The 16,073-nt window shown below is 39.3% G+C and overlaps 1 protein-coding gene across 1 annotated transcript; it reads right to left on the reverse strand.

Moving 5' to 3' along the window:
* Positions 1 to 1,978: 1,978 nt before the first annotated feature.
* me2 (malic enzyme 2, NAD(+)-dependent, mitochondrial) lies at positions 1,979 to 15,645 on the reverse strand. Its single transcript, XM_079552430.1, has 15 exons — positions 15,474 to 15,645; positions 10,185 to 10,315; positions 7,579 to 7,712; positions 7,341 to 7,490; positions 6,900 to 6,975; positions 6,051 to 6,212; positions 5,619 to 5,832; positions 5,233 to 5,330; positions 4,239 to 4,352; positions 3,846 to 3,954; positions 3,622 to 3,764; positions 3,438 to 3,540; positions 2,831 to 2,901; positions 2,530 to 2,628; positions 1,979 to 2,467 (listed from the first exon to the last, which is right to left on the reverse strand). Exons 2-15 carry the CDS (start codon positions 10,296 to 10,298, stop codon positions 2,309 to 2,311), a joined length of 1,746 nt encoding a protein of 581 aa, XP_079408556.1. The 5' UTR covers positions 10,299 to 10,315; positions 15,474 to 15,645; the 3' UTR covers positions 1,979 to 2,308.
* Between the last annotated feature and the right edge of the window lie 428 nt (positions 15,646 to 16,073).

A 16,073-nucleotide genomic window follows, 5' to 3' on the forward strand; every position in this document is an offset into this window, starting at 1 on the left:
ATAGATTTGCCTTTAAGACTGAAATTATGACCAAAACAACCAAATAACATTACATTTCGAACAGACTCCGATCAGTTTTCATGCAGTTTCAGATGGAAAATATTGAAAAAAGTTTCCCTATAGGCTTGTGACCCACTGAAAATGGTCCCAACCCACCAGTTGAGAATCACTGTTTTATATGACCAAATAATAAACAAAAATATTACATAATTACACAATTTCTCAATTTTTTAGAGCACTTTAACAGATCTCTTATTTGCATAGTGATATTTCTCAAATTCATCTGGAGGGCTATAGGTTCTGTGCTGGAGGGCCGGATTTGGCCCCCAGGCCTGATGTTGCCTACCCCTCATCTATAGGAACACTCCCCATCATACCTCTGCAACTCTTATTTTGTAGCCTACTCAAAAATGAGGGCTGCCAAGGATAAAATATTGTAAAGTACAACCTGAAAGACCTATGTGAAAATAGTTGTTAAAAATAGCCTAAATAAAGCATATGCTGAAAGAACTTGGATGCACTTTCTTGGGCCTGTAACTTTTAAAAGTAGTAAATGTTTTGAGAATAATGAGGAAAAGGAGACAGTATAGGTTGCACTTAAAAAGTGTATTACAAAGCAGCATCCAGAATAAGGCATTATTATTAATGTGATGACAAGAATACTGCTCACAACAAATACAAAAACAAGTGCTTCAAACATAACTGCACAAAACTGTATTTTGACCGTACATAACCGCGTGGACAACTGGACATTAGGTTGGTAACATTAACTACATATATGCACAAACACACAATTTGAAACTTTACCACAGCTCATACTGATAATATTTGATAACACTTCACTAACTACTTACAATACAGCGTTCTGTAATAGATCAGTAAATACTTAAAATCATCATTTAGGAAACATTTACAAAGCTTTTCTAATCATTTGAATTCGTTTAGTCCCTTGAAGATCCTAAACCTTTTAACTTTCTCTGAGTTTATAAATATTTAACAATGATAAGTGTCTTATAAATAGTGAATTAAGTATTTACCAACGCTTTACAAATGCATAATAATGTGTAGTTACCATAAAATGTCACCTAATAAACATATCTTTCATAAAGACATTTGAAATGACGTTTTTCCATCTGTTGCTTTGCATCTTTCTAGCGTGAAATATTTCAGATTACGGAGTGATTCTGTTAAACCCTCATGTACAGCAAATATGATAAACTTATAAAACAACAAGTACTGGAAAATAAATAGCGACAAATACAAAATGATGGAGTGAATGCTGGCTGTGCAATGTAGCTTTAGGTCATCTTCATATAGATTTCTTCATTAAGTGCTCTTCATAATAAAAACTTCCATTACCTAAAATCTCCTGAGTTACACTGTTCCCTCGTCTCCCTTTAATCGAGCTAAAGCTGATTAGGCACCAAGTGTATAGTCCTTTTTCAAATTCAACAGTATCACTGAATCGCACTACCGCTTTCCCCCACCAGGTGGCCTCAGTGTATTGCATATTGCAGCGTAATATTTGACCTGCCCTCAGCCACTCTTCCTGTGGCCTGATAAAACGGGAATGTTTTAACATTGGAGTCATGCCAGTATTACACAATGTGTCGCTTGGTGCTTCCTAGTTGTACATTTAAGGATTGTTTGCGCTTTAAATATTTTGTTTTCTAAATACCACTAGGTTTAAATCAGGTCCACACTGCAAAAAGTCATCTCTTTACATGTACAATATTCTGATTAGCAAAGTCAAGAAAGCTGCCAATGGAATGTGTAGTTCACTTAAAGGGGCTAGATGCAAGTGGGTTATTTTTATGCTCATTACTGCCACCTCAGGTCTTACGTGTAACTGCAGGTTCTATATTAAGCTTGCGCATGATGGCACTTCAGACCCGAATTAACAACTTCTGAGTGACAGTGCAGGATTTTAGAGGCAGTTGTGGTGAACAGGTCTGAGCTAGATTTATGGTCTAATTATATGCACAAACATATTTTTTCTGGTTTTATGTGTACAAGTATTTGTTCCATTGGCAGATTATCTTACTTACCTACTCAAATCAAGGGCAAATCAATTTATTTCAAGCAAAATGTACCGATTATTAGATTACTTTTTGTAGTGCAGGACTAGGAGAGGGTGATATTGCCAAAGGTTTTCTTGGTGGTGGATCTAGTAGCTTGTAGTAGTTCCAAATGCAGCGGCCAAACAGATTAACAAAATAGTTTCTAAACCTACCTAAGACAGTTTTATAAAAATAGCTCATTTACAGACGTTTCTGGAGTTGCAGACAGCATATCAGGGCCAGGGTAGTTACTTCAATGGGGCAAAGCTGACCCCAGGCCAGTCGTATGTGTCCGGGAGGAAGGAGTCATACTCGATGTTCCAGACGGTGCTGCGGACAAACTGGTGCTTATCCGCGGGCTCGGGGTAACGGAACGCCATGCCGTTAGCGTAGACGTACTCCATCACCTACAGGCACAGGAGTCACTTAGCGAACTGGACAACAGGGAATTAAATGTTTCAAAACTTGCCTTGATGGTCATCTGGACGGAAACCTCCCGGATCTTGGACAGTGAAGGATACAGCCTTCCCTCTTCAAGTTCTTGATCCGTCAACTGGCTAGCAAGGTTCTGGAAAAATATGAAAGGAGAGGCTGAATCAAAAACAGTTACACTTTTAAATCATCTTAACCTTGTTGTGATCTATAGCATATGCCCTCAAGCACCACATATCGTCAGACTGCGTGTGAAACTGCAGTTTTCCGCCGCTAGTATTTAGAGATTATGTAATAATTGACCTGTGCAGAAGATGACAATAGACCTGGACTCTGACCTTGGCAGCTTCCAAAAACACTGTGTCACTGATGTGTCTGACTCCACTCAGGATCACCGCCAGCGCGACCCCTGCAACACAAAACACAGGCTTAAAAATTGTGGAAACTTTGCCTTATTAATACTAACAAAATTAAAATAATCATATAAAATAATGATAATATAAAAAATAAACAATCTACAAATAATAATAAATATAATATAAAAATAATATTAAAAAATCAATAATAATAAAATATAAAATAATAAAATGGTAAAAATAAAAATAGTAAAATAATATATAAAAAAATAAATAATAATAATCTAATAAAAATATAAATAGCAATCTAAAATATAAATAATACAAAAAATAAAAAATAATACAAAAAATAACAATAAAAAATAATAAAAATAATAACAAACAAAAAAATAATATAAAAATAATAATAATGTGTAAATGCTCTGACAAAGCATTGTGCATTATAGTGTTTTCTCTGACAGGTTCATGGGAGGTTTAACAATAGTTTGCACAAAGCCAAAATTGTTTAAACTAAATAAATAAATAAAATCAGAACTACATTGCTCCTATTAGAACAAAATCTATTAAACTTGTCCTATACGACTCTCACCTGGGAAGATGTAAGCGTTGTTTCCTTGTCCAGGAGTAAAGACCCGTCCATCGCTCAGAGTCACTGGACCAAAAGGACTTCCACTGGCAAACAGACACCGGCCCTGTTGGAGCAAATAACAAAAGAAAAAAGTGAAAACCACAACAAAACCATAACAACAACCACAATGATCACAGTTGCGTACATCAGTGAGTGTGTACGCGTCCTCAGCATTGCACTCTGCTTTGGCGGTTGGATTACTCAGGGCAAATATGATTGGTCGCTCGTTCAGCGCACCCATAGCTTTGATGACATCAGGAGTGAAGAGTCTACCAGCTCCTGCCACACCTACACACACACAAAAATCACCCATGATGATGTTGTTATACTCTTTTTACTTATTATAGTTTGACGTCAAAAATGTCATACCCAAAATGGCTGTGGGTTTGATGGTGTTCACAGCGTCCAGGAAGCTGGTTACATTTCCTGGACTGTCATGGATAAATCCCTCCTGGTTGGCGTCAGTGTCGGATCTTTCCTGAAAATAGGAATGCGTGAAAAAAAGAAGTCTTGGGATAAGGGACAAGGCCTCGTGGAAGACCCAGGACACGGTGGTGGGACTATGTCTCCGAGCTGGCCTGGTGTCGCCTCGGGGTCCCCCCAGAACAGCTGGAGGAGGTGTGTGTGGATCGGGAAGTCTGGGCATCTCTGCTGAGACTGCTGCCCCCGTGACCCGGCCCCGGATAAAGCGGAAGAAAATGGATGGATGGATGGAGGATAATGGAAAAACAAAACCTTCCTTTAAATCACTGAAGCGCTCACCTTTACCAAAAGCCCATATTTGTCAAACATCCAGATCTTCTCTCTGGCTTCTGCCTGTGTCAGTCCATTTTCCATCATGGCCATGACGATCAGGTTTGCAATGCCCAGAGCAGCCTGAGGTACAAAAACAATTTTAATGACTAACTGTACAAGCATTCACAGGTTGCTTAGCTGCAGAAGCCAAACACAGAAAGCGCCCCAAAAATTACAACAGTTTTAACCATCACCAGCAGATGGCAGCAAGTCTGTTTATTAAAAGGAGATTACAGAGGCTTTTGGCAGCAACACCAACCCTAAAGTAGTGGAATCAAATTTCTTCAATCCTTTTTGAGCTTATTGTAAAAGCAGATATTTGCTGTAAAGTTAATTATTTTTGCACCCGCGACTCGGCCCCGGATAATGCAGAAGAATGTCCCTGTAGAATGGATTATTCATATTTTTGCTAATAGTGAATTTGCAGGCTTGTTCCCTGAAGAAAGTTGTTTACTATGCTTATCAATAGTTTGAAACACAACTAACGGTTTAAACTTTATTTCCACTCACTCACATTAAAGGAACAGGCCAAATACTGAAATATGTTCTTACCTGAGCAATAGACGAGTTGATGCGTACCTGTCTGGTCTTTGTGCGTGCCCTCAGTCACGCAAAACGACCAGAGATGCATTTGGCCTCTCCCAATGTATTCCTATAGCTTCAAACGGGGGTGAAGTTGGAAGCGACCACGCTCTTCCACGGGCACGCACAAAAAACAGACAGGTACGTATCAACTCGTCTAAGCTCAGGTAAGAACATATCTCAGTATGAAAAAACGATGGCCTGTTCCTTTAAAGAAGGAAAAAAAATAACAGGTACAAGGCCTTTAAACCTCAGCCACTCCACTCACAGTGATGTGGTTTCCAACAGAAACATTATCAAGCACAAGACAAAACGAAACAGCCGTAAGTCACAAAGAAGAAAAAGAGGGGCTTTCTTCCAATACAGGACAGTTAGTTACCTCTCCTGCTCCCAGGAAGAGCACTCTGTGCTCAGTGATGGGTTTGCCCACAGCCTTCTGAGCAGCTAACAAGCCAGCGAGAGCCATTGCGGCTGTACCTGAAAATGGGAAAATATATAGAGTGGGTTGAAAAAGTATCTGTGCCCCTTTTAACTTTGTGGACCATAGCGTGGCAAAATGTCAAACATTCATATATAGTATAGCTATAGCTATAACATTCATATATACATAGCTTTTTAGTTTTTATTTATAAAAAAAAGTTCAAAATCATCAGAACATGTTTTTAGATAGGCTTTGAGGGACTAACCTCAGTGGATGCCAGGGAGATTTGCCAATTGTGAACATTCAGATTGTGACTTGGAGTGTAATAAATGTGGCAGATATACCTTGGATGTCATCATTGAAGGTACAGTACTTCTCCCTGTATTTCCTCAGAAAGCGGAATGCGTTGTGGTTCCCAAAGTCCTCGAACTGAATGAGCGTGTCCTGTCCGTACTTCTCCACCACGGCCTCCATGAACTCGTCGATCAGGTCGTCGTAGGCCTGGGTGCGGTCCCGCTTCTGGTACAGGCCCATGTACAGGGGGTCTTTGAGAAGTGTCTGGAAGCAGAAAACGTACTTCCATAACTCTCGGGGTATTTTCTAGACACATACATCAATACTAAAGTAGTTACTAGGCCTCATCTCTAGCCATTTCAGGAAATATTTTTGTGATGAGGTAATCCAAAATTGAAAAAGATAATATTAATTTCAACTACCTTCCTGTTAAATACTGTATAGCAAATGTATGTTGTGTCTGCCAGTGTACTGAGCCGTACCTCATTGTCTGTACCCACGTCTATGGTCACAGGCAGGCACTTCTCGGGCCTGATCCCAGCGCAGGCCGTGTACAGGCACAGTTTGCCCACAGGAATGCCCATGCCGTAAACACCCAGGTCCCCCAGGCCCAAAATACGCTCGCCATCCGTCACCACCACCGCCTGTAGGAAAGAAAAGATCTTTACAATGCAATATTTAAAAAGAATCACTGTCACTATGTTACTTTACAAATGGTATAATGAAATTAAAAAAAGATCAAATGAAGAATATCATTTGAACTAGCGGAAAGCTAGCATTAGGGTTCGATCGATAAATTGACCGGCCAACACACCATTAAGAACATATCAGCTGAAAATTGCAGATATGGCTTGTAAAAGTGAGTTTATATTTACTTTTTGGGTGGTTCACCTGCACTTTTATGGACACTAGGTGACAGCCTTGACAGTTATGGTGCCTTTGAGATAGTGAAGCTTTAGTTTACAATTAAACTGCCTAACTACTGCTTATGTAAACCTACAACATCTGAATCAATAATCCAAAGAAACATTAATCATCAGTTGATTAATCATCTGTGGCATAACCCGTCGGACTCGGCCAGGCTACAACACGCCGCAGGTTAGTTGGCAAAAGTCGTTGATGAGTTAAAATCAGCCATGTTGACTGTTTGACAAACTTGAGTCCCAGTCTGTGCATGAGCGGACTCTAATAAACAGAATTTGTGAGAATGGTTTACAACCGAACATTGGATTGGTCTGAAGTTGTGCAGCTTGTGTCTCCAGCCTGTCATCAAAACACTTGGAAGGAGTGAGCAGGCGTGACTATGCATCAAAACAAACACATCTACTCACCGCTACTCTCGTCTCTGGCCAGTTGTCCAGAATGGAGCGGACGTGTCCTCTGTCCTTGATGGAGATGAATAAACCTCTGTTGAGAAACAAAGGCAAATTGAGCTGTAGAAGTAATCAGTGTACTAAACATCTGTGTATTAAACCCATCTCTGTATCAAATGTAAGAACCAAACATAGTACCAATTACTGCATCCTTGGATAGTTTAATTATAGATTCTAATATATCATCTAAGATGGAGGCGTTTGCATACCTTTACAGGATTGTTTATGGTTTTTAAAGAGGGGGTATTAAGCTTTTTGGTATTTGGTAATAATCTCAAAGATACAGAACAATATTGATCTAAAACGGCTGAAACAAAATACCCAGTAGTGTCACTTTCTGGTTTTCATACGATCTCACCGTCAGCCAACAAAGTGTGAGAGAATTACTTTGCAACTCACTTGGGCCTCCTGAATATATGTCCATACTGAGTACAGGCCAGCCCTACAGTGGGAGTGTACACAATGGGCATCAGCTCCTCGATGTCCTCCATCAGAACCCTGTAGAAGAGGCGCTCGTTTCTCTCCTGGATGCCCATGAGGTAAATGTATCTGCGAAAATGTGAATAGTCAAGATCAAAACGATACAAAAACTATAAACGTCCAGTTAGAATATGTATGACACAGATGGAGTACACACTTTTCTAAAGGATCTGTCATTTTCTTGAGGTTTCTCTGGAAGCGCATGGCCTGGGTGTCTTGAGTCTCGACCTTGGGGGGCAGCAGACCGTGGAGGCCCAGGAGCTGACGTTCTTCAAGAGAGAAGGCCATGCCCTGGGAGATCAAACAAGAGCACCAAAAAAGACGTCAATACAGTTTTCAGATCAAGACATTGCTAAAACAGAGGCGGACGCTTTGAATTTTTGTAAAGAGAGCTGCTTTTACTGATTTTGCCTGCATACTCTTATACAGGGTTAGACAAGTTTGCTTTGTGGTGGGCCAATTATTGAGAAAACCTCCCAATTATAGCCCAAAGTATTCTATTCTCTAAAGTGTCCTCATCTGTCCTGTACTGGAGTCGGGGTGTTCGAGGTAATTTAGAAGTAATTGACACGATTATCAGTACGATACAGTACTTCACAGGCATTTGACCCCCAATTCATGTACCATAATATTTCTCTAAATAATCTTGGGGCTGGAGGTGCTTTGCTTGTAGTGCAGATTTTGACCCAATGAAAAGTCAATGCAACTTTGTCCAAAAAAGCCTGAGTAATGTATAACACACCTTTATCTATGGATAACACAACCATAGCCGTTTTATGTTTGGTGATCTTATCTTGAATGTCTGTTTTGTTTTTCCCCTAAATTAGTCTGTTCAGCACTTTCCTCAAAAGTAGTCGTCTTTAAATGTGCTTTAGAAATAAAGATTTGATTGATTCAGATATTTGATTCTTTAACTTGAATTAGTTCAGAATTTTACATTTTGTGTTTTGGGGAGTAGCTCCAAACAGACCAATGAAGAAGCTTCTGTGTGGGAACAGCCCTCTACAACTGGCACATACATGCACATACATGCACATACATGCACGCCGCGTGTTCCTGTGTGCATGTATGTGTCAGGAATAGTGGCTGAAACACATGGAAGTCATCATGTTTGGAGGAGAAGGGGCTCCCTGAGCACACTGCTGAGTCATGATGAGAGAGCGTTTCAGATGCTGAGCTCAGTTCCTCCTCTACCATCAACTCAAAACAACAGGTTTTCACTCATTACATAGAGTATCAATATCAAAACTTAAAAATGTAAATGTAAAACTGTAACATTATTGAGTTTGCCCTCCTCCTTTAGCAGACCAGGTTGTGCTATATATATATATAGGGCAACATGACTTTTGCATTGAACTTTGCATAACTCACAAGCGGTGAGATCATTTCTCATATTACAAACGTAAAAGTTGAAGCTCAAATAACTAGCTTTTATCAACTTCAACTTGTTTACATTTCTATCAGTATCATAGGTAGGAGATACTCTAGAGGGGAGAAGTTAGTTAGCATGTATGTTGGGCCAATTTAAAGCAACACTGTGTAGAATTTTACCCAATAAATAACATTGAAATACAAGCATTTATTTTCATCACTGAAAAACACCAAACAAACATGTGCTTTTGCTCTGAAGGTCAGCTCTCCAAAGACATGACTAACTTTACCAGGAGTGGGCACGTCTCCATGGAGATGTGACTAAAGGCAGCAGAATTTGAGATTTAAACAAGTTCTTATCCAAATCCATTCTTTGATTACACACTGCAGTTATAGCATTTTCTGTGTCGAGCTGGTCATTAGGAGCATGTTTTGTACTGATGGAAACAGTATAGTCCAAAACGTTACGCAGTGTGCCTTTAATAAACATTCATTTAGTCAGAAAGTATGGAATGGACAACCAGAACTGCTTTAACTCTGGTTAAACTGTCAAAAATAATATTAGGGACTGGATTAAGATTTCAAAACAGACCATGTTTGTACTGAAATACACTTTAATTCCCAAATATACTTCATGCATTCAGAAAAACAAAGCTCCAATAGTTTATTTCCCCATTCAAATCAGCACTCCAATAATGTTATTGCACAGCTTTATAAACATGACTAAAATGATAAGTAGATAATAGTTATATTGCAACTGTGTTTTAATCATACTGTATCATAGGTAGGAGTGGGAACCTCTGGGCACCTCACGATTCAATACGATACTCGATGCATGGCTTACGATACGCTGATACTGTGATAATCGATATACTGCACAAAAATAATCTACGATACATCACGATTAAAAAAAACAACTTAATTTCAACATACTATATATTATTCATCATTTACATTTGTTTTCATGTGCTTTTTACCACTTTTTTCTGTATCTGTAAATGATCCCTGACTTGCACACTGAGTCTATAGATCTGTCATTTACATTTAAAAAAAAATTAAAACCACAATCCTAGTTCAAAAGGAATAAATCCACCTGAAATTAATCTTCTTCATAAATATAAAAAATATCATTAAAAGTATTTTTTTGTGTGACAGTGCTTAAAACTGTAGTGCTGCCCCCTGCTGTCCTGACTGAATTCTTGATGCATGATGTGGCTCATTGATATGCATGAAGTCATCAAAAGTATCGATATCGCAATAAAAAGTATTGTATCGTTCCGCAAAATATCGCGATATAACGGAAAATCGATATATTGTCACACTCCTAATCATAGGTCGACTTCCCTTAGATCAAAATCATTGTCATGGTAGTAGTCTGTCCGTGGCACTCACTTTGTTGGTGCGGGGGTTCAGCATGAGCGGCTTGCCCTTGTCTTTGGTGTGGGCCCAGCGGTGCGCAGACACGCAGGGCCTGAAGGACATGGCGCTCCTCAGTCTGGACAGCATGAGGGACGGAGAGACGGCTGGAGAAAACACACAGATCAATATCAGCAGACGGCAATTACATTCACTTAAGAGATTCCAACAGTCTGTTCAATACAACGGTCATGAACTGGTTATCTTCAAATGAATTATCCAATGTTTTATAGCCAGGACACCATCACAAAGGGTTGGGATGGGATAAGAGGTTTGAGGGGGGGGTCTGATGTTAGAAGCTCTCCTCTACAAGTGTCTGTGCCATTTAATCTGTGTGTGACGTGAGAAAGTCTTATCCTAATCCTCTGCCACAGCACGAGGAGGGCACTAGATCAGAGTGACCACTGACAAATCGAGATTATAAAGGAAGCACAAACCACAGACTTAAATGAGGAGCGGACAGAACGAGTCTTAGCCAGAGTGATTTATACCGGGAGCACTGAATAATAATCGGTGTCTGAATAGCATGGTGTTGTGAGGGCTCCGTCATGCATGTGACCCACTAGCACATTGTATCACATTATGGTGAAAGGAGTGCAATGAAATGGAGAGAAAGCAGAACTGAAGGAAGAGAAGGTTGAAGAGTGAGACGAGGTAATTTCATAAGGAATTCATTTCCTTTTTTTAAAGGGGGGGTATTATGCAAAATTGACTTTTTCAAGCTTTACATCATGTCATTCCCTCATTAAAAACATGCCTGAAGTGTTGCCTTGGCACATTCACGTATTTTTGAGTAATCTGTAAAAACTCTGATGGCAGCCATTTTAGGGATAGGTTTGCCCGAGTCCTCCTAGGAACGCCCCCACCTCCTGGAGACGCCTCCGAGCTTTCGTCACCAGCCGAGTAACCAACCACTGCTCCTCAGCAGAACCCCCTCCCCACTGATGCCACAGACAGCGTGTGGAGGGGGCGTGTCGGAAAGGGTCAGAGGTTCTTAAAGAGATGAATTTCAAGACATTCGCTACAGCCATTTTGAGAGAGCAATTTTATACAAGGCAGTTATTTTAATTTACTGCATTTACAGACCAACAGAAGGTTTCGTCATCATTGTAGTGTGATATAGACTGGTGCTATGTGCTTGAAAAAAGCATAATACCCCCTCTTTAATGAGAAAGAAGTGGAAAATGTGTGAGGTTATTGCCACACAAATCTAATATTTCCTCACAGGCATTGCGATTAGACAGGATGTTTGGTTTTCTGCACCAGATATTGCAAATTCAGTCCAAGTGCAACCACAAACTATGATTTTAATTTGATTGTGAGGTGTAGTTGAGGCTCTCTCTTGTAAGATCCTTTCATCTTCAATCAAAACAGATTAAAAGGTGTTCACATGCAAGTATCTTAAACAAAACTGAATGATGAATCTTGGCTCGGACCGAAAGGGAAGTGCAACTGGAGCTGTAAGCGAATTATACAAGAGGGAAAAGCAATACGAGCCGCTTCTATTTTAGTGCAGCAGTCTGGTGACCCCAGCCAGAAGCAGCAGCACAACAAACAGCGATACAGAGCGTATGCGGGCCAGGGTCTACTGCCTCCATCAGCACAGGTCATGTGACTTTACAAATGTCAGGCGAGTCAGCAGCTGTCATTGAGCTCAGGTGGTTTTGCATGGCCCAATGAACAATAAGGCTGTGCTAAATTGATTTGAGACAACACTACTTTCCAAATGTTATTTCATTTAGTAGATTAACAGAGTGCAATTTCTCCAGCGCAGCTTTACCCAAATCTAAAAGGACTGGAGCTTACAGACTCTAGGTCAGTGTAAAGCTTAGACCTACAAATGATATCTAAAGATTTTTTGTCGTTGTCGTCACTTTTACACATTACTTTTCATCTAATTTTTGCCACTTTTTGTTAATCCTTTGTTGCTTTTTCTATTGCGTGTCATCACTTTTTTTTTTTGCAGTTTCAACGCTTTTTTTGTTAATTTTTTTTTGCATTTTCGTCGTTGTTCTCATCACTTTTTTGCTGCTCTTTAGTGACTTTTTATGACTTTTATTTCCTGCTTTTGCCACATTTTCGTCACTTTTTGCTGCCCTTTTGTGGCTGTAATTTGCCCCTTTTTGACGCTTTCTTGATGCGTTTTGATTCTCGCTTTTGTCACTTTTTTCCAATACGTTTTTAGACTTGAGTAAAGCCAAACTGGAGAAAATGTGCTGGGTTCAGGTGGGGGTTAAGAGGTTAAAAGCCTAAGGTGAGAAAACACTGCACAATGACTTTCCTTACATTTACTTTTATGGTTATTATCAGTAATTCATATATTATACGTCCTGCAGTTTTTCCGATTTGCCAATTGAAACCTTTAAAACTGTGATTTCAGGTCAGCTGTGATCATTAGAGCGACCTTACTAACTGGTTGAATCTAGTCCAACTTCTGCTGGCGACACCGCTTACTTTAACAGACTAGTGTTAAAGGTTTCCTTGATGCCCCGGCTGCTCCGTCGTCCAATAAACATTAGAAAGCACTGAGGCTGGATGAGCTCAGAGGGGTCGCCCTGACGTCATTACAAACTGCCTTCCTTTGATTTGCTATTCCTGTGCACGACAGATCAAAGTAAAGTTAAATCAATCATATTGACTGATTTAGTACTGCAGACATCGCCAAAGTACACGCTGTCATAGAGTTGACTGATAATGATAATAAAATACAATTTTATTAGACATTTTTAAGAGGTTCTTGAAAGATGAAATTTGTCAAAATATTTGAATTACAGGCAAGATATCTGCCAACTTTAGACTTATTGAAACCAATTGGATTGTGTGTCTCGTCGCCAAGTTTTAACGTGATTTTGGCCCAACAACATCATGCCATAATGTGCAAAGTGCTTCATAAATATAGTTATCGTCCACATGGTAGTTTTAGACTGTGCCAATACAACACCAGCTTTCATTATTTCATTATATCATTATGTGAACAAAAAACAATTTCATGTCTTGATCCTTAGTTTATTTTGAAATAAACTCCAGCTATGAAAAGCATCATTTAGTCTGGACTCTAGACTACTGGCATTAGCCTTAATTATTAAAAATAACAAAAGAGATGGCTTCTGCTGTAACTTCAGTACCAATCTTCAACGTATTGTAATGACCCTTGACAAAAACACTATTCATTTCAAGTTTGCCAAAAACATTTGAAGGTTGACCCCATCACAGTGCATAATATAAAACACACAATTGAATTACAAAGACCTGTTGACTCGAGCACTGATCATAAAGATTTTTTTTTTTTTTTAAAAGCTAAAATAATTTATCAACATTTTGGCAAAAGTCCTGACTCCTGAGTCCCGACCCACTGAAAATGGGTCACCCACAGGTCATAAAGTAGAGTAAAGCATGAGAAGAGAAAGGAGAGATATTCAGCAAACCGACGGAGCGGAGCATGGAGGTGAACTCACAACACAGAAGCTGGCAGAGCGCCCAGTGTAGAGCTGCAGACCAAACCACAAGATTTTTCTAATATTTTAATGAATGCATAATATTTATCAGACTATTTCTTAGTATTATTTTAATACTAATACGAATACTAGTAATCATGGATTGCAATTGTACCAACAAGAAAATAGCATTGATAAGTTTCTCAAAGCGCTACATTGTATTCATTCTGTACATTCCTTTTTTGCACTATATGACTTAGCTATATTTTGTCTACCTTATACTTTTCTGTGCCCGTGCCTGAAATAAATGAAATAATGAAACATGAGTTCATTCCATAATTGGTGGTGAAGCGGTTATTGATGCCAGCTGCCCTGGGACAGACTGAATTTCCATGTTACAGTCAACAGCCCCATGAAGTTCTCCCAGACTTCATACTGTATCGGCGGATAATCTGTGGTTCCAGCTCAGACTGTGGCCCCTGTCTGATGCACAACCCAACAGACTTGAATATAAGATACATAAATTAATAGTGGGGTTGAACATTTCCCAAACCCAATATAACACTTTTTGTTTTACAGTAACTGCTGAGCTGTGGGGAAAGACTTATTTTTTTGTGCCAAGAGCATTGAAACTAGTAAAATTTTGCAGAAAAACAAACCACCTGTTTTATGCGCCCTCGGCACCTCCACCCAACCATAGGTCCAAACACACAACAGTCTGCACGCGCAGGGGCCGGGATTCAAACCGCCAAACTCTCAGTTATTGGGCGACCTGCCCTACCAGAAATCCCTAACAATACTTTGGGATTATTGACAATATGACTAACAGTGAGCGTTCATCAGTTCTTCCCACACCCACATCTTTACTTTAAAGGTAATGTTGTAAAATTGGACTGAGTACGTTCATGTTTATAGGACCAAAGTACATTGATTATAAAGCTATAACTTGCTCAACACGTTTTGAAATTGTGCTTTCGAATTCCAGGAGTTACTAAACAAAAGTAGTAAGTCAATGATGTCTGTTTGCATTTCATTTAATCTCTTCACCAAGCGCATTTTCTCCAGTTTAGCTTTACCCAAATCTAAAAAGGTTACAGCCAATAGGCCAGAGTAGCGCCTCATTTGAAAGCTGAGACTAATAAAACTAATCAATCATGTTGTTATCCCTTTTTTTTACATTGGTTTTTTTGTCGTTTTGTGTCACTTTTCTGTTGCTGTTTTGTGGCCTTTTTGTTGTGTTTGTGTCACATTTTCATCGTCACTTTTTTGTTACCCTTTTGTGGCTTTTCCATCACATTATCATTGCTTTTACTCACTTTTCTGATGCCGTTTTGTTGCTTTTTTGTCACATTTTGATCACATTTCTTGTATTGTTCTTTTGTGGCTTTTATGTCACTTTATTGTCACTCTTGTGTTGCATTGAAGCTTTTAGATTTGGGTAAGGGATTTAAGATAATATCAGAGAGGATCAAGGAATGATTTTAGCCTAAATGATGAATCTCTCCAAAAGGGAAAATATTAGGCAGTGTGTTTAAATAAAGTGATCTAATCTTGGTTAAGAATCCCAATGAAAAGCACCTCAGTAAGTAACCAAGCTATCAATCAAAAATGACCATACTCCAATACAAACTGCGACATACTTTCCCCCGGCGAATATTCCATCATCACATCATTTTAAAGCTATTTTAAAAGAATAATCTTTCCAAAAACGAGCCAACCCCAATGACATCTAACATGCCACACACTTGATGACTTGCACGCTGTCATTCATTGAGGCTAACGTTTAGACGGAAGTTGGCGATAACGTTTTAAGAAACAGCGACTTACTTACCAGATTTAAGGTGATGTAACTGAATGAAGCGTTTTTTAAAAATGTGTCCTTATTGAAGCATGTTCCTGTGAGAAATCAAGAGCAAGTAAATCTGAGGTAAGATCGGAATTTGGCGTGTCTTTGGTCTTCGCCAGCTGCCGTAAGGAGCGGAGTGGCGTGAAGAGGAAGACGCTCCACACGCAAAGTACCCAGAGCCGACCAATCAGAGCGGGGGATTCCCTTGTACCGTAAAAGGCTCGAAAACGCGCAGGAGGTTTTGGCGTGGCTGACGTAATAAATGGAATGAAGCGCAACTGATGAATTTTAACCTCTTCACCCCCACCTGAACCGAGCACATTTATTCCAGTTTTGCTTTACCCGAATCTAAAAGTTTCTTGAAAAAAGCATGATAATAGCGAGAAAAACGCGGATGAAAATGCAACAAAAAGTGACGAAAAAGTCTCAAAAGAGCAACAAAAATGTGGGGAAAATGTGATTTTTTTTTTACACAAAAGCAACAAGAAAGTGACAAAAAACGATGAAAGTGCAGTAAAAATGCAACAAAACCTCAACAAGAAAAGTGGCAAAAATGTGAGAAATACACACACAAAAAACAAACAC

This window comes from Gobius niger (genome assembly GCF_951799975.1).
Source record: "Gobius niger genome assembly, chromosome: 1".
In the NCBI taxonomy this organism is placed as follows: Eukaryota; Metazoa; Chordata; class Actinopteri; order Gobiiformes; family Gobiidae; genus Gobius; species Gobius niger.

What these genes read in the sequence shown, in the direction of transcription:
- me2 (XM_079552430.1), bottom strand. Translation starts at nt 10,298, where the DNA reads ATGCTGTCCAGACTGAGGAGCGCCATGTCCTTCAGGCCCTGCGTGTCT. An exon ending in GGCCAGAGACGAGAGTAGCG is followed by an intron (nt 6,213 to 6,899) that starts GTGAGTAGATGT and finishes TCTTTCCTACAG; the next exon opens with GCGGTGGTGGTGACGGATGG. An exon ending in CAACGCTTACATCTTCCCAG is followed by an intron (nt 2,902 to 3,437) that starts GTGAGAGTCGTA and finishes TTTGTGTTGCAG; the next exon opens with GGGTCGCGCTGGCGGTGATC.